Here is a 23,351-nt window from a genome sequence, read left to right on the forward strand (position 1 = left end):
CTCCACCCAAATCCACCTCCCATTCCCAGGCAAACAAAAAAAAAACCAACGAAAATACGTTCCAGCCCAAACCTCCAAGCCTCCAAACATCCCATACATCACCAAATATTAATCTCCAAGTAAACCCTCCTCCCTCCTCTCCACTTCCTCTTCTCTCCTCCAGTGGATCTAACGATGTCCTACAGTTAAGCGCCTCAGCCTCAACTGCATCGCAAACACGCACTGCGATTATTTCGGCTCCATCGGCCCCCACTCACCATCTCTAACCGGTGTTTCACAATTACTTCAGGGTGGATTTTTACCAGGAAATGGACCTCTTTATATAGTTGGGGACGGGCAATTAGGCCACGTGGCTCTCCCCCTTCCTCTCCTTATACTTCCATCTGTTCTTTCCGTGGCTGCAAATTCCATTCTCACTGCGCCTTGGACTCGTTTGACATATGCCATTGTTGCTTCCACGCATATCTACACATTTTTTTTTTCGCTTTGTTGCGGTCTCATCGATTTATCGTATATCAGCGTCAACAAGCCACCAATTGCTTCAGCTTTCTTTTTTTTTTTTTTTGTTTTTATCACAAGTTCATGAAGTGGCTGCTATTACTATTTGCATTGACGGCGCCAGCCCTCGCTAAGTCCCCAACTGGTGGTTATGCCCCAGGCAAGGTGGACTGTCCTAGTGGATCGCTTGTAAGGAATGCCCATAACCTTTCGGAAAGCGAAGCTGAGTGGGTGGCCGAGAGAAATAAGGTCACCGACGAGAACCTTAAGCATTTCTTGAGCGAGTCGAACATGGACGATTTTGACGTGGACGAGTTCCTCTCGAATACTACCGATGGAAGGTCCATCAAGATCGGTGTGGCTTTCTCTGGTGGTGGTTATAGAGCTATGTTGGCTGGCGCTGGCCAAATGGCAGCGTTGGATAACAGAACTCGTGGTGCTAACGATAAGGGCCTTGGCGGCTTGCTCCAGGCGTCTACCTACTTGACTGGTTTGTCTGGTGGTAATTGGCTCGTGGGAACCATTGCTGTGAACAACTACACTTCGGTTCAGGATATTCTCGATCAGGACGATATCTGGGACCTTTCTCGTTCCATCGTCAACATGGGCGGCTGGAACCCAATCAAAATCTACAACTACTATAAGAACTTGGGCGACACTGTGGACGATAAACGTGAAGCTGGCTACGAGGTTTCCTTGACTGACACTTGGGCTAGAGCCTTGTCCCACCAGTTTTTCCCTGAAGAGTCCGGGTATGGCGCTGATTTGTTATGGTCAGATATCCAAGATATTGAAGCTTTCTCCAACCACGAGATGCCTTTCCCCATTGTTGTTTCCAACGGTAGAACGCCAGGAACCAAGCTTATCTCTGCAAACTCCACTGTTTTCGAGACCAGTCCTTACGAGCTCGGCTCCTGGGACCCTTCATTGCATTCCTTCTTCCAGACAAAGTACTTGGGTACTGAAGCCAAAGAAGGCAAAAACAACGGCACTTGCGTTGGTGGTTTTGACAATGCTGGCTTTGTTATGGGCACTTCTTCTTCCTTGTTCAACCAGTTTGTCTTGCAAATCAACACTACCTCTTTGTCCAGCACGGTCAAGAGTATTATCAGCAGCATTCTCAACCTGGTTTCACAAGACGAGAATGATATTGCCGTGTACGCACCTAACCCATTTTACGATGTCGACAATGCAAGCTACACTAGTATTGTTCAAAACGATACTTTGTACTTGGTTGATGGTGGTGAGGATGGACAGAACGTGCCCTTGTACCCATTGATCCAACCTGTGCGTGATGTGGATGTCATTTTCGCCTACGACAACTCTGCAGACACAGATGCATCCTGGCCAGATGGTGCTTCTTTGGTGAAGACCTTTGAGAGACAGTTTGAGCCTCAAGGTGAAGGTTCCATCTTCCCATACGTTCCAGACGTGAACTCATTTATCAACAGAAACTTGACTGCTCGTCCAGCTTTCTTTGGATGTGATGCTAAGAACCTCTCATCGTTGCTTGACGATGATATGAGTGATGATGATGTCTACAAGTCTCCATTGATCGTGTACACTGCCAACAGACCGTTCACATACTATGCTAACAGAAGTACATTCAAGCTTTCCTATGAAGACCCTGAAAAGTACGGAATGATCAAGAATGGATTTGAAGTCGCTTCCAGATTAAACATGACGCTTGACGACGAATGGAGAGCCTGTGTGGGATGTGCCATCGTCAGAAGAGAACAAGAAAGACAAGGCATTGAACAAACCGAGCAATGTAAAGAGTGTTTCAGCAGATACTGCTGGGACGGAACTTTGGATGACAGGTCACCTTTTGTGAACTTCACCACCTACGGTACTACCAACGGTACCGAAGATAACGGTAACAGAACCGTCAGTGCCGCCACCTCGCTTTTTGCAACCACCAGTGGCTCATACGGGTGGCTTAGAATGGTTGGCTACTCCCTCCTTGTGGCTTTTGTTTGTTCTGCCAACATTTAGTAACTAGATACATAGAAATTGCAAGTCATTGCCTGGTACCTGCCTCGAGAACATAGCAAGAAGAAGAGGTATGCTGCACCGTGGGCTAAGTGCTCACCATAGACAATCAACTGCGGAAACCAAATCCGCTCCAACCACAGCAAATAGCGTGGTTTTAGGGTTTAAGATACCCCAAAGGAGATGTAGGCTTCTAACCATTTAGAGTTACTAACCGTTAATGAAGGCCGCCCAGTGCAAGGCCGTAAACGGAGAATCCGTACTGTTCCAAGGAACAAGGCATGTGGGTCTCATAATTAGCTATCACACAAAGCCTACTTTTGGTGAATTTTCAGAAGCACAGATATCCTTGAAGTTGTAGGAGTGGTGAGTATAGTTAGAGGTAGAGTGGTAGAGTGGTAGAGTATATCGAGGAAGCTTCTAGAAGGGGATTGTTTATATGCTAATGTAGAGGAAACGGGAAGGACGGAAAGCAGAGAAGAAAGCAAGCTTAGGGAAAAGCAGGGACATTTCACAGGATGGCATGGCCCCATGAGGCTGCGGCAGAGTCGAAAGAGGAAATGTCGAAAAAGGGCAAGTATGCGGTTGCTGGGGGCGGAGCCGAGTCATTGAAAGTGGAGGAGAGTAAGAGTTTCTGTATTTCACGTGAGGGAGGAGGATATGACCATTGGAGTTCCGGAAGCAAAAATAGAAGGACAGAAAATGTGTCCGGATAATCTCATGACAGGCGCACCTGCATGAAACAATGGGAAAAAGAGTAAGAGGAAGAGGCAGAACCTGCATCTGCACGCAGGCAACGCAGCTGAACCTGCATGCGGCCACATGACACAAAGAGCAAGATAGGAAGAAGCGTTCCGAAAAAGAAGCCATGGAAAAAATACCCTGCCGCCACAGTTCACAGTTATACCCTACAAGCCAAGCCAAAGCCAAAGGCCTTCTACAAAAACAAGTATTGCCGATTATCCATTAAAAGCTCTATTATATTATTAGTTTCAGTAACCCACTTACAACAACATGGCGACACCAGCAGCAGCAGCGACACCGATGACACCAGCACCGATAGCCTGGGCACCAGAGTCATTGGCACCAGCACCAGAACCGTTACCGGAACCACCAGCACCACCGGCACCACCGGAAGAGTTACCAGCAGCACCACCAGCACCGCCAGTGGAGTTACCAGCGGCACCACCAGCACCACCAGTAGAGTTACCGGCAGCACCGGCACCACCGGCGGTAGAGTTAGCAGCAGAAACAGCGGAGGCAGCAGCCAAAGCAAGGACAACAGTGGAGAATTGCATTATATGATATGTGATGATAAAGAAGGAAAAAAAACCTGGTTTGGAGGGGGATGGCTCGGATATTTATATTGAAAAGTAGAGACGTACCGGTGCAGGACATGTGGGATAGTTGAGGCGGGAGGGAACCAGCAGGATGTTGACAGAGGCGGTCAGGGCTTGTGTGGAGGCCGTGCATGATTTGCAGGAGGCGCAGAGACGCACGGTGGGAGTGGGGCGCCCTAGGGCAAAAAAAAAAAAAAAAAGGATAGAAAAAGAAAAGAGAAGGTGAAAGGGAAGCAAATGACCCAATACGTGAAAAATGAGGATTGGTGTGGAAATTGAGGAAGGAAGGTGAGGGAAGGCGAGGGAAAGTGAGGCGAAAAAGTGTGCATTTTTTGTGACGCAGGGTGCCAAAAAAGTTGCAAATTTCGTGGGTTTTCGTCACGGTAGCCCAAAGTGGAAAAAATGAACGAAAACGGTAGGTGTATTTTTTTTTTTTTTTTCACCATCCGCCAGAAAACCAGGAGCAAACGTCAAAGCCACAGAGAAGCAAGAAGCAGAAGAAAAATGTACTATGACAGCTTTCTTGCAAATCCTTTCCTGGGCCTGCTGCTTTCTCTATAGATAAGCTCCTGGCTTTTTGTCTCTCGTTCCTAAAAAGCTTGACTCGGACGCCCTGCTCTCTTTTCTTTTCTTTCGTGCATCCGAAAGTCTTATCGTAGCATACCCACCACTCTCGGGGTCTTTGCCTAATGGGGGTTTTAAGAAAAGGCACCACTTCACGAAAAGCACAGTGGGTAGTTTGGCTGCGAAAGAGGTTTGGTAACTGAAGCGAATGCGAATCTCCACTTGCTGGGAAGAATGAGGCTTTTTTTTTTTTTTGCTCTTTTTTTCTGTTTTTGCTGCTTTCTCTGAATTCTACTGTATTTCGTCCTTCTACGTCTGAGTGTGGCGGCAAGCGTGGTTGGGGTCCCTTTCTAGCGCACAAGTCTCTTTTTGGAGAAAATGACTCAAAGTCTCGTCTTTACCTTTTGTCACTTTTTCACTTTGCGTTGATGGGATACGAAACACGCTCTGACTCACGTAAACATCGGTCTTCTAGAAGAATAGTCCATAAACAGTGGAATTATTGAAGTTACATGTGGAAATTACCATTAACTGTGGATGCTTCGTGCACAGCAATAGTACTTGGTGATCTACTGTAGATATGGCACTTACTTGCTAACAGAGGCTATACTAGCAAGAAACTAGTGTATTGGAAACTTCTATTAATACTTTCCATCTGGATCGACGTCTAAATGGCTCCACGGGTCGCCCCCAATAGTTTCCGTTTACACAAAAGTAACATGCGTCAGTGTCTTATCAAGAAATTTCCGTACCCACTAACTAAGGCGTTATCAGAACACTCTACAACCTATCCCGGCACGAATTCGACAAGAAATCCACCCTAGAAGCCTAGAAAAGAAATTCAATGCCTGACGCTATTCTTGGGGGAGGGTCCCGCCGTACCTCTGGGCTCCCATCCATGTAACCATATATCGCAACCACAAGGCTCTAAGCGCAACTATCAGTACGCCGCCCACATTTGGGCTTTTTGCTCTGAAAATAGCTCCAACTCCGTGACCCCTGAAGGCTTAGACTACAAATGCCTTTTACGAAGCCAATAAGAAGCGTGGAGGGAAGCATACTGGCAGATGGGTAAAACTCAGGCAATGCTTCAACACTACCGCTGAGCAGCTCACGGGGTGGGATTTGTCGCCACCCCATTAATAAAACCGCCCGGTACACGAGGCTGTAGCATTGCTCATCGACTAATAGACAAGAGTGGGGGCGACCACAGCGTGCCTTTTTTTCGAATATGTACTCTGCTTCGTCGCTTACGTGAAAGCACCTACTTTTATGTTGTTCGGTACACCGAGAGATGCAAACGAATAAAGTCAAAAAGATGACGCCTTTTTGTTAATTAATTTCTCCTCTTCCGGAACCCCTTGTATAGTTGCTTTTTCTCTATTTTTTTTTCTCTTTCTGCTTGCATCGAGAAGAGGGAGCGACGCCTAGCGGTAAAAGGTTCGTGAATGGGTCACAGAACCAAAAGGAAGAGAGTCAATGGGCGTCGCGTCGACTTCGATGGAGTAATTAGCGAAAGTTAGCGTGTCGAGGGGCAGCTTGTGATAGTGGGGTTTTGGACGAGGAGGAGGTCCAACCGAGAGGCTTCCTTATGGGCTGTAGAGTTTGCAGCCATTAATTTACAACAAGAAGAACATGGGCTTAAAGTAACACAAAGCCGCCTTTGCCCGTGGTAGGGGATGTTTGAAGAGTTTTCCTCAGTCGCCTCGCCCTGCCCTATTGAATGGCGGTGTAATTAAGGCATCGAAGCTCTCGTGAGCCCCAGAGGTAATGCATTAGGGTGTTTCCTGCTTGTCTTGGTATTTTTCCCATTATTCTTATCAATAGCTTGATTCTGGTTCGTCGAAAGATTTTTCTCGAATCGTCCACAAAAAAATCCAAGACATTCTATAAGCAAACCATGCGTTTGTTCCGTGTGTACTATGGCTCGATACTTGTAAGCCATATTGCTCCATTTTTTCACAGCCTTGGCACTATAGAAGCCTAGAATGGCTAAGCAAACGAAGCTGCCAGACGAACTAAGCGGAAACCAAGCCGGAAAAATCGTTCTGTAGTTCCTGATATTTAAGCTTTTTTTAGGTCTGTTCCAGCCAAGCTTTCGCCCGCAAAGCAAGCTTGGTGATCTCGCATCGCTTGTCCCCCAAAACCAAGTTGTGGCTCTTGGTCCAAGACAAACAATTAGGTTTGTAGTGTTAGGAACTAGGGATAAAACGTGGGTGGTTTGAGGTTTTTGGGCGTTTTAAGGCGGGTTCCATGGAAGTGAGGTTGGGTAGTACCCTAGGGATGCTCCCCATGAGAATAGTATCCACCAAAACAGACTTTCCAGGATCAAACGGAGCCCTAATTAACAGAAAGTGATTGAATACACCCATTTTATTATTCCCCTAAATTTTATCCCAAAAGGCCCTCCTCCAACCTCGTTTCTGCCCATTCTACCCACCATATCTCTTCCCCATACTATCACCAAAACGCGAAATCTATATGTATCTGGAAAACATAAACATCACCAATGCTAGCCAGTCTAAAGCTGGCTCCTCTCCATAATGCTGCTCTCCATTGTGGCTATCCGGCCATGGGAGCCAAAGCTGAGCGATTGAATGCAATAAAAGAGTCTTCCGCTATCTATAACTCATTCAGACTGAAACCTTTGAATATCTTGTCTATAGACGTGGGAATCAAGAACTTCTCGTATGCTAAGCTACTGTACGATAAGGTGAAGCAGAAGGGAAGGGGGGTTGTTTTGCACGACTGGAACCATGTGAACCTTCATAACCGGTTTGGCGATACGTCTGCCAATTCGTTGAAGTCGCTTCTGAAGCCTTATATGGCTCAGATAGCTGTGAAGGTGGTGGATGAGATACTACTAGGGGGTAAATGGGAGCCGTCGTTGATTCTTATGGAGAGTCAGCGAACTCGGTCTAACATGAATTCGGCCACTTTGCCCAATGTTTTGCTTAACTATACCTTGGAACATATGATATACGCTGCTTATGCAGCTAGAATGACTATACCAGGGAAGGAAGCGCCTATTATATCTACCAACTCTACAAAAATGGTGAACTTTTGGATCAATCGCTTTATAGAGAAAGATGACCGCATGTCGCCGTCGTTCTCGAAAAAATACGGGCAGGGCTTTTGTTTGGCTGGTTATCTGAGCCTGAGTCTTCGCCTGTAGACCTCAGTTCCATCTCTGCTAGGTTACCTTCAGACTTCGCAGAGTTGAGCTTCAGGAAACAAACCGCTGCATTTATAGACTCGTTTTCTTTCGAGTGTCGTCCAGGTAAAGCTGACGATTTGATCGATTGTCTTTTGTACAATATTGCTTCTTATCTGCAACTTTCCCATCATTATGAGTTGCAAAACTACATTAAAAAGGAAGAGGACGCTCTTCCACTTCTTCAATCATGGGACGAAACGCACATCAACTACTTGAAACCATTGCTCGAAGAGTTCGAACTCAAACTCAAACCGGAGTTCATTACATAACCTTTTGCATTTGCATCGTGTATATACCTATACACCCATAACCGTTTCTTTTTCTAGTAAATGATATGCTTAGATGATGGACTGTGCTTCTTCGTTGACGGGGCTGATGTTGCGCTGGATCTCACTGACAACATCTGATGGGGTATCCTCTGATAATTCAAAGAGAAGACCGTCGTCTTTGTCTGATCTTCCCCTGCCGGCTTTTTTCTCTTGCGCTCTTTCGACTGATCCGCGTCTGCTGCCTCTGAAGGCTCCAGAGTCTTCCTCGTCCTTCTCATCGAGTTCATTAGTGTCATCCTCATCCTCTTGATCATCATCACCGTCATCGTCGTCATCGTCATCATCGTCATCGTCATCGTCGTCATCTTCGTCATCATCGTCGTCGTCGTCGTCGTCATCGTCACCATCATTATTGTTATTATTATCGTCGTCATCATCTTCGTCGTCTTCTTCATCTTGCTCCTCTAAAGTGACGTCAAGTCCATCAGAAGCAGCCCGCTCTGCGAGAACATGCTTAACTCTGACACGAAGCCTCTCGACAATGTCAATCCATTCTCTCATACCTCCCATACCAATATCTCCACAGACCAACACCTTCTCCACAGGCTTCAAAATCTCCATTCCGAAGCCTTCATCGGAAGTAGCAATCATTTTGAGCTGTTTGGCTGTCATAGGATGGGTGTACATGAAGGTATTCATAGCGGGTGCCACCAAGATCGGCTTTTTAGTTGTGCTTTGACCATTAATTGCTCCCGTTGGACCCCACGATCTGATGATGGATGTCAACAAGTTATCTGAGATACCGTTGGCGATTTTGGCTAACGTATTGGCACTCAAGGGTGCAATTAACATGATGTCAGCCCATTTCCGGAGTTCGTTATGCAATATCATTTTATCAAATGGATTCTTAGACTTCTTAGTAGAAGGATGGGGCTCGCAAGTGGATGCAGTGGTTGTTGTATTTGAATTATTCCACTCTGTGAAGTTTGCCCATTCATCGTCGTCTCTCCAAATCTTCACGTCGTTGTGAATTTTCAAACCTTTGAGGAAATGGCCTGCTGCTTTAGTGACAACAAGTTGAATGGAAAGTTTCTGGTTGCCAAAAATCTGGAAAAGCTTGTCAATGATAAGAGGAACCTTAATAGTAGCTACACTTCCAGTACATCCAAGAAGAATATGGAACTTTCTGTCGTCCTCCTTGGTCAAGTACTCCTGGAAAGGAACTGGAGGGCCCACAGGAGAAGCAACAACAGTCTTGTTGGATTTCTTGTTAGCTGAATTCTTTCTCAGCAAAGAGCCTCCTCCAATCTTGATTGGAACGGTTCCTGATTCCAGGCGGCTTACCTGAGGCACAGCAGAGCGGCTACTCGTTCTCAAACCAGAGCGAGTGGTGGAAAATGTAGGACGGAGCGGTGGAGGCGATGGAGATGTTCTCTTTTCCTGATTATTAGCAGGTACAGGGGAATCGTTGCGTGATGATGCTAGGGATTGTGGCAGCAAAAGTGGTTGAGACTGACCAGTCTGTGAAAGAGCCGTAGGATTAAGATGCTGATGTGTGGATTGGCCCTGTGACTGGTCATCTTCACCTTCAGGAATATCATTGCCAGCGTGTAGTCTCTGAAATTGGTTTATTAGCTGCAGTTGCTGCTGGTCTGCGTAATGCTGTTGGAGTTGCAGGGACAGGCTATTGGCGTTCAAAGCTGAACTGTTACGGCTGAGCAGAGCTGGGACACCTTCACCTCTCAAAGACAGCTTTCTAGAAGGTCCAGAACCCGAATTGGCAGAGTTCTGAGACAGCGAAGGAAGTTTCTGCTGCTGAGTCAAGTTGGATGTCAGAGGCTGCGATGAGATAGTGAACCTTCTGGATCTATCGGAACCGTACTGGTCCGAAAACGACACCGACTGGTTTCTGCAGCGTGGATCGAAGCCTCCTGTTTGCGTAGAGCTTCCCATACGTAATAGTGGAGGCTGTGGAACAGCTTGGTGGGCGTCAGGAGACGGGAGGTTGTGGTGAGCAGTGACAGTATGTGGAGAGTGGCAGTTGGAACCATTCTGAGGCGAAAGCAGCAGATGCACAGGCAGGGTATTTGAGCCAGGGGCAGCGTTCAGTCTCTGGGATGCAGCGTGGGAAGGGGTAGTATCGTGCAAGGCGTTATTATGGGCATTGAGGGAAGTTTCAAGTTGAAGATGGAACGGGAGTTGTGTTTCTCTTGGAGACATATGGAGCTCACCCGGTGAAGAGACACGGGATGAGTTTGGAGAAGATGATTGGGACGCCCATGTGTTCTTTGGCTGTGGTCTGACCACCAGAGCATCAAAAGATGGATGTTGATGCTGAGAAGCGGGATCGAGAGAAGCTTCACCTTTCTGGGGCAGTCTCTGGCGATTCGGATCGGACGAGCCGGCGAAACTATCCTTAGATTGAGAATCCATGATTTCTGACAGGTTCAGAGGACTGAAAAGTATGGAAATTTGTGGGAAATGAAGAGGTTGCTGGAGGTGGGAGTTAAGAGTTGCTGAGTAAGTACGAGAAAATGAGGGCGAAATCTGGTGGGGGGAGGAAAAAAAAAAAAAAAAGCACTAAAAAAGTGCACTACAAAAAAAAAAAAAAAAAAAAAAAGTCTCACCTATTCACCTACATAGCAAGAAAAGTGAAACATGGAATTCCCGGAAGATCCGGTCCCCCAGAGTCCCCAGGGGCCGTGGAAAAAAGGAATTTCAGAGTTTAATGGAGGGTGAGTTTTAAAGATGGTTTTTATTTTCTTGGATTATGTTTATTGCCAGGTTAAAGCAACCTTTGGAGGATGGTGGGTGGACCGCACTGTGTAGTGAGCACTAGTAGGAGAAGTGACAGAAGGGTCAGTGAATTCGTGCAAGCAAAGCAGTTAGAGGCATCTAGTGGCTATTTCGTTTTCTAAAAAGACTAACTATCACACTGATATACTTTATATCTCTTTAGCTGGTGCTGTGGTTGAAATGACTGGGGTGTCTCAGTTGACTGGGTTGCTTAAATGGCTGCGAAATATGCTACTACTATGGTAACAACCGTGGAAGAAGTATCCAGATGAAACACATTGCTTCTTTGCATTTACAGATTTTGAGTGGTTTTTTTTTATCTTAGTTGCCGGGGCTTTTGTGGCAACCGGGAAAACAACGCAAGCGTTTCGTCTTGGCCCATTGACGCCTCTTAAATATGTCACTTAGATCAAGATGCTCCCAACGGTTTGGCCTAAACGGGTGGGAGGGGGCAAGAGGCTAAAGGTGGGTGGACGGGAAGTGAAGGAAGTGTTTGGACGACTTTTACTGTATGTTGGAATGTAATGTAGAGGCATTGATGGCACTGCTGGAGGGCTTGTCAGTATGAGTTGCTAGGGTTAGCCAAGTGCTACCTTTTTCACTATAGAAGTGTAGATTTAGGGAAAGAAATTCGCTCTTTACGGTCTCTACGGATGCTTAGACCAGAAACACCCGTATTAGTTAATTAGTTGGTTTCTGGGGTCTTTTGGTGTTGGAAGGTGGATGTCTCTACTGGTATACTATATACCCATAGTGAGCAGCACAAGTGTACCACCAAACCCAACACAATCTTATTACCTTTCTAAGAATTCACCTATATTGATATTTGGACTTTCTGGAGACACCATTAGAACCCTTCATGCCATTAATACCCTGTCTTCTCCACCACTGGCGTCCACCCTGGCTCTATTAATGGTTGCAAAATACCGCATTCCTCACTGAACCAACTCAGCCAGCACCACCATCGAACACCACTTTCCCTATAATATCCATAGAACCAAACCATCCAACTCACCAAAGTTCTTCAAAACCTATTTCCAACCTTCTCCTCTTCATTCCCTAAGCATAGTCTCCCAATCCCTTTCAGTCCTCCCAAATGGTTCCTCCTCCTCATAGTGTGTCGCGAAAAACGACACCAAACCAACTGCCAACACTCCAACTTCACCACTCCAGAGATGAATCTTCGCCAACAATTGACACAGTTTCTCACGCTAGCATATGTGTTCACATCGGCTTTTGTCATGTGGAAAGGGTTAGGTGTATTCACAAACTCCCACTCCCCCATTGTCGTGGTGTTGTCGGGCTCCATGGAACCTGCTTTCCAGAGAGGTGACATTTTGTTCTTGTGGAACAGAGATAGCCAGGCCAAGGTTGGCGATGTTGTGGTTTACGAGATCAAGGGCCACTCGATTCCTATTGTGCATCGTGTTCTTAACGAACACCATAATGACCAGAAACAGCTTTTGCTTACGAAAGGTGACAACAACGCTTTGAACGACTTGTCTCTTTACGCTAAGAAACAGGCTTACTTGAACCAGAAGACGGACCTTGTGGGCACGGTGAAGGCGTACGTTCCTAAGCTTGGATACGCTACTATTTTGATTACAGAGAATGTTTACGTGAAGTACGCTCTTCTTGGACTTATGGGTATTTCTGCCGTGTTGAGCGGAGAGTAAACGTGACAGTCGCTAGCATAATTAGATAATGGAACAAAAAGGTTGACTTAGGCAGTGGGTGGTGTTTAGAGAGACAGCTCTGAAGAGGGCGTTTGAGTCTATGCCAACATCCTGCCATATTGTAGCTGCCCTGGTGAGTTATAGGGGATTGAGGAGATGAAGTGAACGTATCATGGGCTACAGAAAAGGTTCTGGTGGTGTTGGAAGACCAAGGTTCTTTTGGAATACCAGTAACCGTCCATCTGGTGCAACTTCGTATATTTGCTAGACCAGGAAGCGGTTTGAAGCTATTTCACGGCCTCTGTCAGTCATTTGTGACTACAGTATTAGCAGGCAGTTAGATATCCACGTCTGGCTATATCCCACCCACTACAACAGATATGTCTCTGTGTATGCCCCAAGAACGACATCTTTCAGCTTTATACGCTTACATTCGTCTATCTAGTTAACTCCTTAACCTCTTCATAGCAATATCAGCCAGTTTAAGCCCAACCCAAGCCATCCATGTTCCACCCATACACATGTGGCACTACTATCACACTTCTACCACCTCTTCTACGGCTCTCACCATCCTAACACAGTTACCCGCCAAACTTCTTCATATCCCCCAAACACTTCTACCACCTGCCCATTTCTATCTATCGTTTGTAAGCCTGTCCAAATTGTGGCTTCCACTTCGGTTGTGTCGGCCCCTTAGTCCCCACGAACCTTATTCCTTCCCTAGCACAGCGGCTATTTCACCAGACAGACAGATAATGGCAGCCTCAGGGGAATACCTTCTATGAGAAGCAGACCAACCACACAAGCACTTTCTGGTTACTAGTCAACCTCGAACCCACAACCCATAAACCACAATAGTACCCGTGATGTTCCGCTTTTTTCGCAGCCATAGTAACCGTATTCCTCGGTTCACATGCACAGGTCCCACAAAAGAAACCATCAAAGTCACCCATCCACCTCCCCAGCCGTTCCATGTGACTCACCAAATGACCTCCTTTCGACCCCTTACTTTCAACCTTTGAACCTCCAAAATGCTTCCCAAGTCTGTATTAAGCATAGGGGATGACAGCTGCGAACAATACACTAATGTATGGGGCGCCAATCCTCGAGAAGAGCCATTTTCCCGATCCATTTATCGGCAGGTGGTGCGACTTGGCACGGATAAACAGCCATAGTAGAGGCCGAAAAGGGTCAGTGTATTTCACGTTGGGGGGAAGTTTTTGTAATAAAAATTATATGGTCACCCTCAGAAGAGCCACTTTCGGAACCATTTTTCTTTTTCACCCCGGCTTTACCCCTGCCACGTGCAAAACAGTATGTCTCTGCAAAAACCTGGGGTGGTTCCTGAGACCACAGCGCATGCATGGTCCCGAGGTCGGCATCCCTAGATCTTGCGTCGTATTTATATAAAAAATACGGGCTCTGCCTGGATTTCGTATTTTTATTCTTTTTCGTGTATTAATACTGTCTTTTGACGTGGATTGCCATGGGCTTTACTGATCTTCCCCAGGAGCTTATCCATTTGGTGCTCTCCCAGAAATGTATATCTCATGACGATATCCAGCCGTTCTTGCAGTGCAAAAGGACATCCACGGCGGCTTACCATCGACTCTTTTCTGGCAGAACCATTCAGATCACTTGTCTGGAGCAGCATGTGCTGATGGACGACCACTACGATTTTGGGCTTTATGGAGCCACCTCGTGCTCAGATACTGGGACTTTGAAGTGCCAGTTGCACCACTGCTTGAAACCAGCCAAGCTGAAGCTAGCTATACTTAAAAGAGCTTCGAAGGTGACGCTTAATATGCGTTTTGACGAGGTTTCCACGCCTGCGCTTATTGAAAACTTGACGCTTTTGGCGTCCCAGCTTGTGTTTTCCACCCCGAAGGAGTTGCATTTGCACGTTACGTTGACATATAAGGATAAAGAGCTTTCCGAGTCGGTTCTCAACGCGTTGCAGTGTCTTACGGCTATTGCTGGGTGTACAAGCCACCTCAAGTTATGTCTCCAGGCAGACCATCTTCTGTATTTTGCAGCCAACCTTTCTGAGCTCAAACTCAAAACACTCAACATCAAGAGCAACGGAAGCATGCCAGAACTGAAGGAGCAGGTCTCTTTCGACGTTTCTGGCCTTTCCAAGCTCAAGATCATGTCCAACTATGCCATTCCAAACCTCTCCTTTGCTCGCGGTGACGAGTCTAACTTACACGCTTTAGAGCTCCATTTGCCAATTACTGTTACTTCCCGCTGGATTCAGGAAAACCAGCTCAGATCCCTTTCGTCGTTGAAAGATCTTCGGATCTTCACTGTGAACGACTGCCACTCATTGCAGGTCTTGATGTCTGGATCGTATACCCTTCCCCATTTGCTCAACTTGTACATATCTTTTAGTGAGCTGGTTCATGATATCGAATGCTTTGATTTTGAGAAGCTAGCACCGTCTTTGACGTTTTTGTTTCTTCTGGATCTGCGTTCCACCAAGACCACCAATAAAGTGTGTAAACACACTATATAGACCGATACACGATACTACACCACACAATCAGGGTAGGTAATACACGTAAAAAAGAGACAAGAACTAAAAGATAGATCATGGAAAAAATATTGCCTTCAGCCAGATTCGAACTGACGATCTCCTCATTACTAGTGAGGTGCCTTACCAACTTGGCCATAAAGGCAACTCGAAACGACCTCGGTGAGGGTCGAACTCACGATCTTAAGATTAACAGTCTTACGCCTTAGCCAACTTGGCCACGAAGTCCTTCAAGTTGTATGACAGACCATTGTGAGCAGTCATATAGAGTATATGTCATTATATGCAGGATATTCCAAAACCTACTTTTATGCTTCAAACTTTTCTCCGATGAAAGATAATGTTCTCAGGGCAGTATAAGGTTGTTTTTGGTTAAAATGAAAGAGGGATTCGAGGTATGAGGCGTGTCTGGCGGTTGAAGAGATCTAGGGGAGGGTGGTGTTGTTTCGGAAGTGGTCTTCTTTTCTTTCTTTGACATATGGTAATGAATGGGTCGAATAAAGTAAGGACTTTGATTGATTTGGTGAAGCTCTCTTACTTTCTTCTTTAATCTTTTCTGGAGTTTGGTGGGATGGATGTGGTTCAGTGGACGGTTGGAAAACGCAGTGCCCTGTTTTTCGCAGCCAGTGGTTATACTTACGTCTTCTGTACAATCTGAAGCTAGGTGAAGTTCCTGGAAATTTGATTCCATGTCTCCACCTAAAGGGCTCCACATGAATCCAGAATGCCTTTGGAAATCGTTTCTAAGACTTCCACACCTGGTGGACGTTCCACAAATATATCATCCCCATCGTAGTGTCAACCGCGCGAGCTGCGTAAGCACTAAGGGTTTCCTATACCTTGGGAAGCATCCCAGAGGGCCCTTCTTTACAGTCATTCCGTAGCCACTATTGCCAACACCCATGACGTTCCCGTACACGTCCCGTATTATGATCTATCAAGTATGGTCCTCAACCGGTTAATGAAAAATTGAAAAGCCCCGGTCAATGATCCACGTCTTCATATTCAACAGTTAGCTAGCGAGTCTTTCGCTGTTGATGTGGGTTCCTTTCTGGCTGGCTGTCGATGGCTGGCTGTCGGTTTGGTCCCAAAAATTGAGAAGTGTACCGTTGACGTGTCACGGGCTATTTTTAGCCATCTAAAGAAAGTAGCCAGTATAATTCCAAGTTCAGCCAATTGGCAAGATGAGCACTGGGCTCATAAACGCTCACAAAAACAGGCACAGCTGTACCAAATGGCGCTTAACACTCGAGCGTTGATGTAGCCTAGTCATATGGGACGCCTTCGTCGGTGCAAGCCTAGTGGCAATTTCAGGTGGAGTGGAGAAACCGAAATAATAACCCAAATCTGGCAAACCCATATGTTTCAAATGTTGATCAAACCTTACTCCATGTTTCAGAGTGCGTAGTAGACGCAAGGCCTTCTGCCACCTACCTACCAACACCTCGTAAATCCACAAAATATTCCCACATATACCAAAAAAGACCAGCCTAGACTATCTAAACACCCCCTTCTGGCTTCCCAATTGATACGAACATTCCCAGTCCAGACCCTTTTGGTTCGTCTTTGGTGCCTTTTCTACCTTTTGGTCTAGTGCATGCGCAGGTGTGAGGCTGGCTACCTGCTGAGGACCAAAACAGACCAGCCGCTTGGGTGCTGGATGCGATCCCAGTGAGAAGCCGATTTGGTCCAGGCCAATCTGGAGGAATATATAAACCCCCAAGATTCCCTTGAGTTTTCGACTTTTTTTTTTTTTCTTTCCTTGTCTTCTTCGCCCTCCTCAAACCAAGGAAACTTGTTCGAATTGCCTAGCTGACTTTAACCAGGGACCCATAGCCGGTTCACTTCGTTTTAGTCGTTGGAAGGCCAGCTAGTGCTGAGTTTCCGCCTTTCTTTTTTTTATTGGACGCCGACATCAATTGATGCTGTCTCCACACTCGAAGTTCAGTTTTCCGCTGTGGAGACGGATTTCGGTGTCCAATCAACACACCTTTCTTGTCAGTCTTGTTAGTGAACAGGGCGTAAACTACTGGATCTGGCAGGAAAACTTTTTAACGTGAATACCATGTGAATCTATAGATTGCATTGGCACACACGTTTGCGCTGGAGTCGAAGCTGGTGGCTGCCCTTGGACGGAATCCAAGTGGCATTATCAGCTGTGGGACTCGTCAAGGTGAATAATCCAGATGCTATCGGTTTGGGACCCCATGGGCTCTGGGATAAGCCTTTGACGAGTATATTGGTTGCGCAATAAAGACCTTTCCAGGTTGATCTATCAGTGACTCCAGCGAATCTTGAATGAAAATATGCCTCTGGTTCATCATTTAGACTAGGTATCCGTTGTGAAGGAACGGGCTCAATGGAACCCTGGTCATTTGGTGTACTAGAGAAGGCAGAAGGCTATTGACAAGAACTAGAAGAATACGGTTCATCCCCTCGATTTTAAACAAGGCGGACCTCCATGTTGAAAGTCAAAAAAACAATAAAATTAGCGACCTCCATGTTAACCAGTTAATTGTTGTTACGTTATAGGAGAGACGTGTGGGAATTATTCAGTTAAGCTTCCACTACAGAGCGTCTTTCCTTCTTATAATTAGTTGATCTAGAACCCCAGGCTCCGAGAGCCCTTTTGGTTCAGTTTATAGTCTTTTGTTTAATAATATCGATCAAGAAAGATGTGACATGTAGTATTAGTCATTATGCTATATAATCGTTGATGATCAGTCTTTGAGCGAGTCAATCCTGGCATAATAGAAATTAGTGCAGCCAACATTTCTTACCATGACCCTTTTGTTATCCTTAAATCTGGCATTGACTAACCCAAGGCCCGTTGGTACACCTCCGCTAAGATTAAATGTACCTGTGGTGACAAACCCAATGAGGTTTCTAAGTTCAGGCTGCTTTTTAGACCCCTCTGGAATCTCATAGATTCTGGCAGAGTCTCTGATAATACCCTTACCGGTTAACTGCAAGCTTCTTTGCACGACAGGCAAGGATGGAAATTTCGAGACATCAGGTTTGAAAGTCCCGTCAGCGATAGACTTGTGTGTTGGATCGTTTCTTCTGAACAAGGTGATGGGGAGTTCATTCATGTTCATTGGCTTGCCGGTCTTCTTCCACTCTTCTCTGACAGCGTGAACCACAGTGAGAGCATCGTTTTCATCAAGGATCCTTCTGTATCTATCGTCTGTAAACTCTCCAAAAGGATGTGTTCTAACCACATCTTTTTCAATCAACGGATAAGTGAATGTCCATTTTCTAAGAAACCACCAGTCACCACCAGCCAATTCAAGTCCGTGTTCCATGGGGATAGGTTTCTTTTTACTTGGTGGCAACTTGCTTCGCTTAAGATCAGATGCTTCTTGTAAAGCATCATTATGCTTGTATCCCTCAGGAAGGAACGGGTAGTCATGAGGGAATGAAGGTCTGCCTTGTTCGAAATTAACCTGATGTTCTTGGCGAGTTCCTCCGGTCTTCACGCCAGGAATTTGAACAAGCTTGCTCCAAAGAGGTTGGATCCAGAACCATGGCGCTAAAACGATCCATGTCTGATTTGCTCCTTTTGTGATAACCAAAGGTATCTCGCTTGAACTCTTAATGTTTTGAGCGAAGGGATCCAGTTGGCCAAACTGCTGGCCGATCTGTTTGATGGAATACATATCCTTGTATGAACCCGTCCTTCCTTGGCTGGTGAAAAGGCCACTGATGGCATCGTCGTCTATGTACAGCTGGTTTTGCGATATCATCAGGAGGATGTCTCTATAATCTTTTGGAGGAAGAGGCGGCGAGACGGGACGTTTCCAACAACGAGGATCTTCGATGTAAAATGCAAATGTAGCTCCCTCGGGAATGAGGGCAGCGTCGTTTGTGTTTGAGTATAGTAGCCAACTCAGAGAAGTTGAAGTCTTGGCTCCTTTATGATGAATGATCTTGCCCAATGTCTGAAGAGCGGTTGGACCAATAAGTTGCAAACTTCCAATTGCGTAACGGCAGTCTGTAACCGTCACTTTAAGTGTCTTGGCGAAGGTAAGTAAGTGTTGGAAAAACTCGCCATAGACTGATGGGTGAGTTCTCACCAATACTGTATTACCGTGAACGAGTACTTGTCCTGGGCTAACCTTCTTTTCAGCACCATATATCCAGCCCGTGTATGCCTTCTTACCCCGAGATAACCACTCAGGAGTTGGTGAATTGTATTTCGTTACCTCCAGTAACAAAGATTCAAGCCGCTTGGAGTCAACGCAGTCCACGGTTAATTCACTGTAGTAAGACGTATCAAAAAGTATCGTTCCTTGCTTTGAAGCTCGACTCGTGGCTCTAAAACATTTTTGGTTAGGGCTGAAAGGAATCTGGAATCCCCATTTCTTGCTCATATGAAACCTCTTTGCATGCCAAACATGTGTAGGCTGCCATGTATAAGTTGTCTGGCGTTTGCCATACTTGACGTTACCCTGTGGTTTTGGCGCCAATTTTCCCTCTAAGGATTGGTCAAATGCCCCAACAACGTTATTCAACGGTTTCAATTTACGTTTTTGCAAATCAGATAATTGAACATTGAGTTCTTTAAGTCTAGCTGGTATAGATTTACCAGCATTGACCGCAGCAGCACCCTTAAGCTTCTTAATCTTCGATGCCAAAATAAGAAGCTTCTTCCTTTGCTTCAATCTATAACGCTCCCTTCCTCTGGGTTGCTTCTTCTTTGGTGGTACACCGTTCACGGTGCTCTGCATCTCTCTCAATGCTTTCTTCCTCATTCTCTTTGGAACTCTCTTGACATTATGTGATGCTGTTCTCCGCCGAAGCGTTCTTGGAAGACTCTGGAAAACCCTATTTGAAGAAGCATACTTGGTATTTAATTGACTATGCTCGAATGCTTTGATTTCGTACTCTCTGGAAGAGAGGAACTGGGGAATGGTCAAGACGCCGTCATTGAAGCTTGGATCGACCGTCTCGGACCGTATAGTTCTACTGTTGTAGAGCTTCGCCTTTCGAGAGTTTGGCGGCGGTTTGGGAGGCATTTATGGGTAAAGTGAAGGTTGAAGTTTATGATACTTAGTTGGAGTTATTCTCATCGCGCGCTTTAGACTGGTGAAGTTGCAAATGGCATGGACAGAGTATGAGAAGTGATTCAGATGGTCCGTAAAATTCCTATTTTTCAAAAAAGTGCTTCAAATTGCATTTATATATTAAACTACTGGTGAAGTTTGTACTCTACGTTTGACAACTTCCTGGACTTCTCTTATCGGTGGTTCGTGAGTATTATGGTATTTAGTAGTATGATACACTGTATAGCGTGGGCAAATGGACATGATCGAGCTGCCATTGCGCTAGGATCTTCATGATTTCGTCTTCCATGATGACTGGGTATTGGTCTTCGTCGCCTTCGCTGATCTTGCGTTCCTTCTCCTTCTCTCTGTATTCGTTTATCATTCTAACCAACTTGACTATGCCTTTTCCACCAATCTTGGCGTTTTCGTTATCATCCTTGATATCGACATTGATGACGTGGACCACCAGCCTGACGTCCTTCTCTTCGGCCTCCTCAGGCTTATTGTTCATTCTCATCATGAGATCTTCCAACACAGAGTCAAAACATCTCTCTTCACAGGTAATGACAAGGTCAAACTTACCCGATGCTGCGTTTGCATGCCATTTTTCAGGCGCTTTCTTCACCTGTCTGTTTCTGTCTAACATGGATATCAAGCCGTTGGCCTCATACATCTTTCTGTAGTCTTGGGATATTAAGTCTTGGTAGATTTTCTCATACGGCGTTCCGAACTCGTAAATGTTAGGTCTATCTATCGAAGGGCCCGGGAGCTTCACTGAAGAGCCTGTGCCGAAAGAGCTGACTTCGAACCCTGCGTCTCGAAGCTGCTTATGTGATTCCATAGATCTATTATTGTTGGACGCACAGACTGTGCAAATCCTGAAAGTGTCAACGGCCATAATGAGTGGATAATACAGTTAATGCTTTTTTTCTAAATACGTGGAATGGTTGACCAATTGGTCTTGTTGATGGAGATGGTAGTAGGAAACATCTCGAGCTATATGCGGTGCATGCACTACTAAGCGTAGGGTTGCAGGGACCGACTACTTCTTGCCCCTAGAGACAAAAGATAGAATGTGGGAATTATCTTGGAGCCTGCCGAGTATATTCCAGTGGCATAGATCTTTCTTCATTTCTCGTCCTCAAGGACAGTCACGGGCGCTGGACCTTCCACGATGTCGTATTTTGCCGTCACCGACGAATTGGGATCCTCTTGAATCTCTTCTTCAACCTCTGAACCAGCAAAATCATCGCCAATGTCAACAAAATCACCAATATCTGAAGCTCCATTGCCATCTGGCTCCGCTGATTTCGCGTTTTTGTCTTGATTGGATACCGAGACAGATCTTCTTGTAGGTGCACGGTCATGGAAATGGACAATCTTGTTCTTACCCTTGAGCTCTGATTTAAGGGCTTCGTAGTCGGCGTACGACTCCACTAGAAGACCAACAACCATGGAAGGATCTAGACCCGAGATAGGAACTGTGTTGCACGAAAGAGGCCTATATGACCCATTCGTTTCATCGATCTGTTGCGAAGTGTGGGGGTCCAAGTAAAGAAGCAGGTCGCCCTGATGACCGAAGAAGTAATAGCTGGATGATGGTTTTCCACCTGATATACCCATAGAATGAGGAAGCGATAAAAGCTGGAACAAGCTGGGGTAATAGATGGCGTTGATCGTTTCAATACCAAGTCGTATTGGGAACAAAAGTAGTAGCGGACGGGAGGTTTTCTCTAGTAGCAGCTTGACTTCATCACCGTGTAGATCGCAGCTTTCACAAATCATTACGTTTAACTTCGGAAAGTCTGCGTCTTCATTAGCCTTGGAGCAAAGACGTTTGATAGATAAGGAGGCAGCGCTCGGGCCAAACCATTGACCGGGTTTCACCTTCAAAGGCAGATGTGATGCCACGCCAACAAAATTGTGCAAAGAAAAAGGGCTATTGTAGTTATCTCTGAATAGAGAAACCACCTGGGTGTTTATTGACAGCCAATCTGGGGTATTTCCGTCTTGAATGGCTTTCCTTGCAATCACGGTTTGAAGAGTATTGGCCAACAAGCACTGAGCCGTTCTTATCATACATCCCCAGCCCACGTCAGACGTGAAACTAGTATTATCAAGGAACCCTGCCAAAGCCCCATGAGGGTTCACTCCGTGGACTATCATCGACCCGATAAACGAAAGCGGGCTCGGCCCGTCGAGGGCTCTTGGAATAGGCTCGAAACCCGTTCTATAAGTAAACCAAAGGCGTCTCCGAATGGCTTCCTCGATACCCGCCAGGGTCAATGTACCCTTATACGAAGTTCCCATGATAACAACCGGCTGTAAAGACTCTGGATCAGTCTCTGGCGCGTCCGGCGACCTTAGTCTTTGCCAGAACTGAGCAAGCGCATTTTGAAACAGATTAGGTTGTTCAGCAGCCAGCTTAGTCCCAGAATCCACGATTTCTTGTGGACCCTGGAGGTTCAGGTGTGGAGGCGACGTTTCGAGGGGAACTTTCAGGTCAGACGCAGCCGAAGGCACAGGTTCAGCCAATGAAGCTTTATGCTCTTCTTTCAGAGGCTCCAGCGACATCAGGCAACAAAGAACGATGTAAATAACAAGAAAAAGGTGTAGTAGTAGTGGTTAGGTAGAGAATGGTGATGGTGGAGCGCTGGATGCGGGAGTGCACGGACCCACATGCCATAGCTTATCGTTATCAGAGGATACAAGTAAGAGTACATCCTAAGTATTGGAAAAGGTTGTGGTCTTCTAAAGTATTCATATGGGGATGCAATGGATGAGGTTGTTTATGGTGGTTTTCGTTTTCTTTGATTTTCCTCGTTTTGGTCTTTTTGGGGTTCCCTTTTTGGGTGGACTGGTTGTTGGTCTGGCTTTTCGCAGCCATTAGCCATACATGGGTATACTGGAAGCCACATAGTGGAAGGGAAGAAGAGTACGGGTAGGTTGTATCTGGTTTTATTGGATATATGGGGAGTGGTCTAGGTGGGGGAGATTCTGAAGTTTATTGGAAATGGGCAGATTTTAGGGGATTTAAGAGGAGCATTAGGAATGGAGGTCAGTCTAGGAAGGCTCAATGCTTATAGAGTAGATGGTGCTCTGGTACTGCTAAACATGAGAAGCCTTTTATTTGTTTGTGGATAAGAATTCACCAGAAAGTAACTATCTAGTCGAATATAAGGGTGTTGACCAATATTTCCCAACCCAGGCCTTATCTTACCATTTGAATTATACATGTATGGCCTGGGTCGATGTGGTCTAGAAGCACCAGGAGATGTCCACCCAAGTCCACCAAAAATACACCATAGATTTGAAGATGCATTAACAAGAAAAAGCAACCGTTCTAACCATTTTATATCACCTTCTGTATTCTGTAAATACGCCTCTTCCCTTCTTCTCTCCTTCTTACTGGCTCTTC

General features: G+C 45.8%; 8 protein-coding genes and 2 non-coding genes across 10 annotated transcripts; 4 read left to right on the forward strand and 6 right to left on the reverse strand. All coding sequences in view use genetic code 12, as the record gives it.

Annotated features, from left to right (window-relative positions):
• Positions 1 to 582: 582 nt before the first annotated feature.
• On the forward strand, positions 583 to 2,493 carry PLB3 (lysophospholipase; the record flags this gene model as incomplete). The annotated part of the gene is made up of 1 exon (XM_025487170.1): positions 583 to 2,493. The coding sequence occupies one exon, from the start codon at positions 583 to 585 to the stop codon at positions 2,491 to 2,493; it is 1,911 nt and encodes a 636-aa protein (XP_025340618.1).
• Positions 2,494 to 6,966: 4,473 nt separating this feature from the next.
• CCE1 (cruciform cutting endonuclease) lies at positions 6,967 to 7,880 on the forward strand (the record flags this gene model as incomplete). Its single annotated transcript, XM_025487171.1, has 2 exons — positions 6,967 to 7,502; positions 7,577 to 7,880. The coding sequence occupies 2 exons, from the start codon at positions 6,967 to 6,969 to the stop codon at positions 7,878 to 7,880; spliced, it is 840 nt and encodes a 279-aa protein (XP_025340619.1).
• A 69-nt stretch (positions 7,881 to 7,949) lies between these two features.
• CXQ85_003532 (phosphopantothenoylcysteine decarboxylase complex subunit) lies at positions 7,950 to 10,313 on the reverse strand (the record flags this gene model as incomplete). Its single annotated transcript, XM_025487172.1, has 1 exon — positions 7,950 to 10,313. The coding sequence occupies one exon, from the start codon at positions 10,311 to 10,313 to the stop codon at positions 7,950 to 7,952; it is 2,364 nt and encodes a 787-aa protein (XP_025340620.1).
• Positions 10,314 to 11,851: 1,538 nt separating this feature from the next.
• Positions 11,852 to 12,352, forward strand: CXQ85_003533 (signal peptidase complex catalytic subunit; the record flags this gene model as incomplete). Its single annotated transcript, XM_025487173.1, has 1 exon — positions 11,852 to 12,352. The coding sequence occupies one exon, from the start codon at positions 11,852 to 11,854 to the stop codon at positions 12,350 to 12,352; it is 501 nt and encodes a 166-aa protein (XP_025340621.1).
• Positions 12,353 to 13,838: 1,486 nt separating this feature from the next.
• On the forward strand, positions 13,839 to 14,867 carry CXQ85_003534 (uncharacterized protein; the record flags this gene model as incomplete). Its single annotated transcript, XM_025487174.1, has 1 exon — positions 13,839 to 14,867. The coding sequence occupies one exon, from the start codon at positions 13,839 to 13,841 to the stop codon at positions 14,865 to 14,867; it is 1,029 nt and encodes a 342-aa protein (XP_025340622.1).
• Positions 14,868 to 14,957: 90 nt separating this feature from the next.
• Positions 14,958 to 15,030, reverse strand: CXQ85_003535. The gene has a single exon. It is a non-coding gene; the product is annotated as a tRNA-Thr (tRNA).
• Positions 15,031 to 15,039: 9 nt separating this feature from the next.
• CXQ85_003536 lies at positions 15,040 to 15,113 on the reverse strand. Its single transcript has one exon. It is a non-coding gene; the product is annotated as a tRNA-Asn (tRNA).
• A 2,492-nt stretch (positions 15,114 to 17,605) lies between these two features.
• On the reverse strand, positions 17,606 to 19,903 carry CXQ85_003537 (ribonuclease P/MRP protein subunit; the record flags this gene model as incomplete). The annotated part of the gene is made up of 1 exon (XM_025487175.1): positions 17,606 to 19,903. The coding sequence occupies one exon, from the start codon at positions 19,901 to 19,903 to the stop codon at positions 17,606 to 17,608; it is 2,298 nt and encodes a 765-aa protein (XP_025340623.1).
• A 250-nt stretch (positions 19,904 to 20,153) lies between these two features.
• On the reverse strand, positions 20,154 to 20,831 carry SSU72 (RNA polymerase II subunit A C-terminal domain phosphatase; the record flags this gene model as incomplete). Its single annotated transcript, XM_025487176.1, has 1 exon — positions 20,154 to 20,831. The coding sequence occupies one exon, from the start codon at positions 20,829 to 20,831 to the stop codon at positions 20,154 to 20,156; it is 678 nt and encodes a 225-aa protein (XP_025340624.1).
• A 230-nt stretch (positions 20,832 to 21,061) lies between these two features.
• On the reverse strand, positions 21,062 to 22,507 carry CXQ85_003539 (cysteine protease; the record flags this gene model as incomplete). Its single annotated transcript, XM_025487177.1, has 1 exon — positions 21,062 to 22,507. One exon carries the CDS (start codon positions 22,505 to 22,507, stop codon positions 21,062 to 21,064), a length of 1,446 nt encoding a protein of 481 aa, XP_025340625.1.
• Positions 22,508 to 23,351: the final 844 nt, after the last annotated feature.

The sequence above is a fragment of the Candidozyma haemuli genome, assembly GCF_002926055.2.
Source record: "Candidozyma haemuli strain B11899 chromosome Unknown E_2014730914, whole genome shotgun sequence".
Taxonomy (NCBI): domain Eukaryota; kingdom Fungi; phylum Ascomycota; class Pichiomycetes; order Serinales; family Metschnikowiaceae; genus Candidozyma; species Candidozyma haemuli.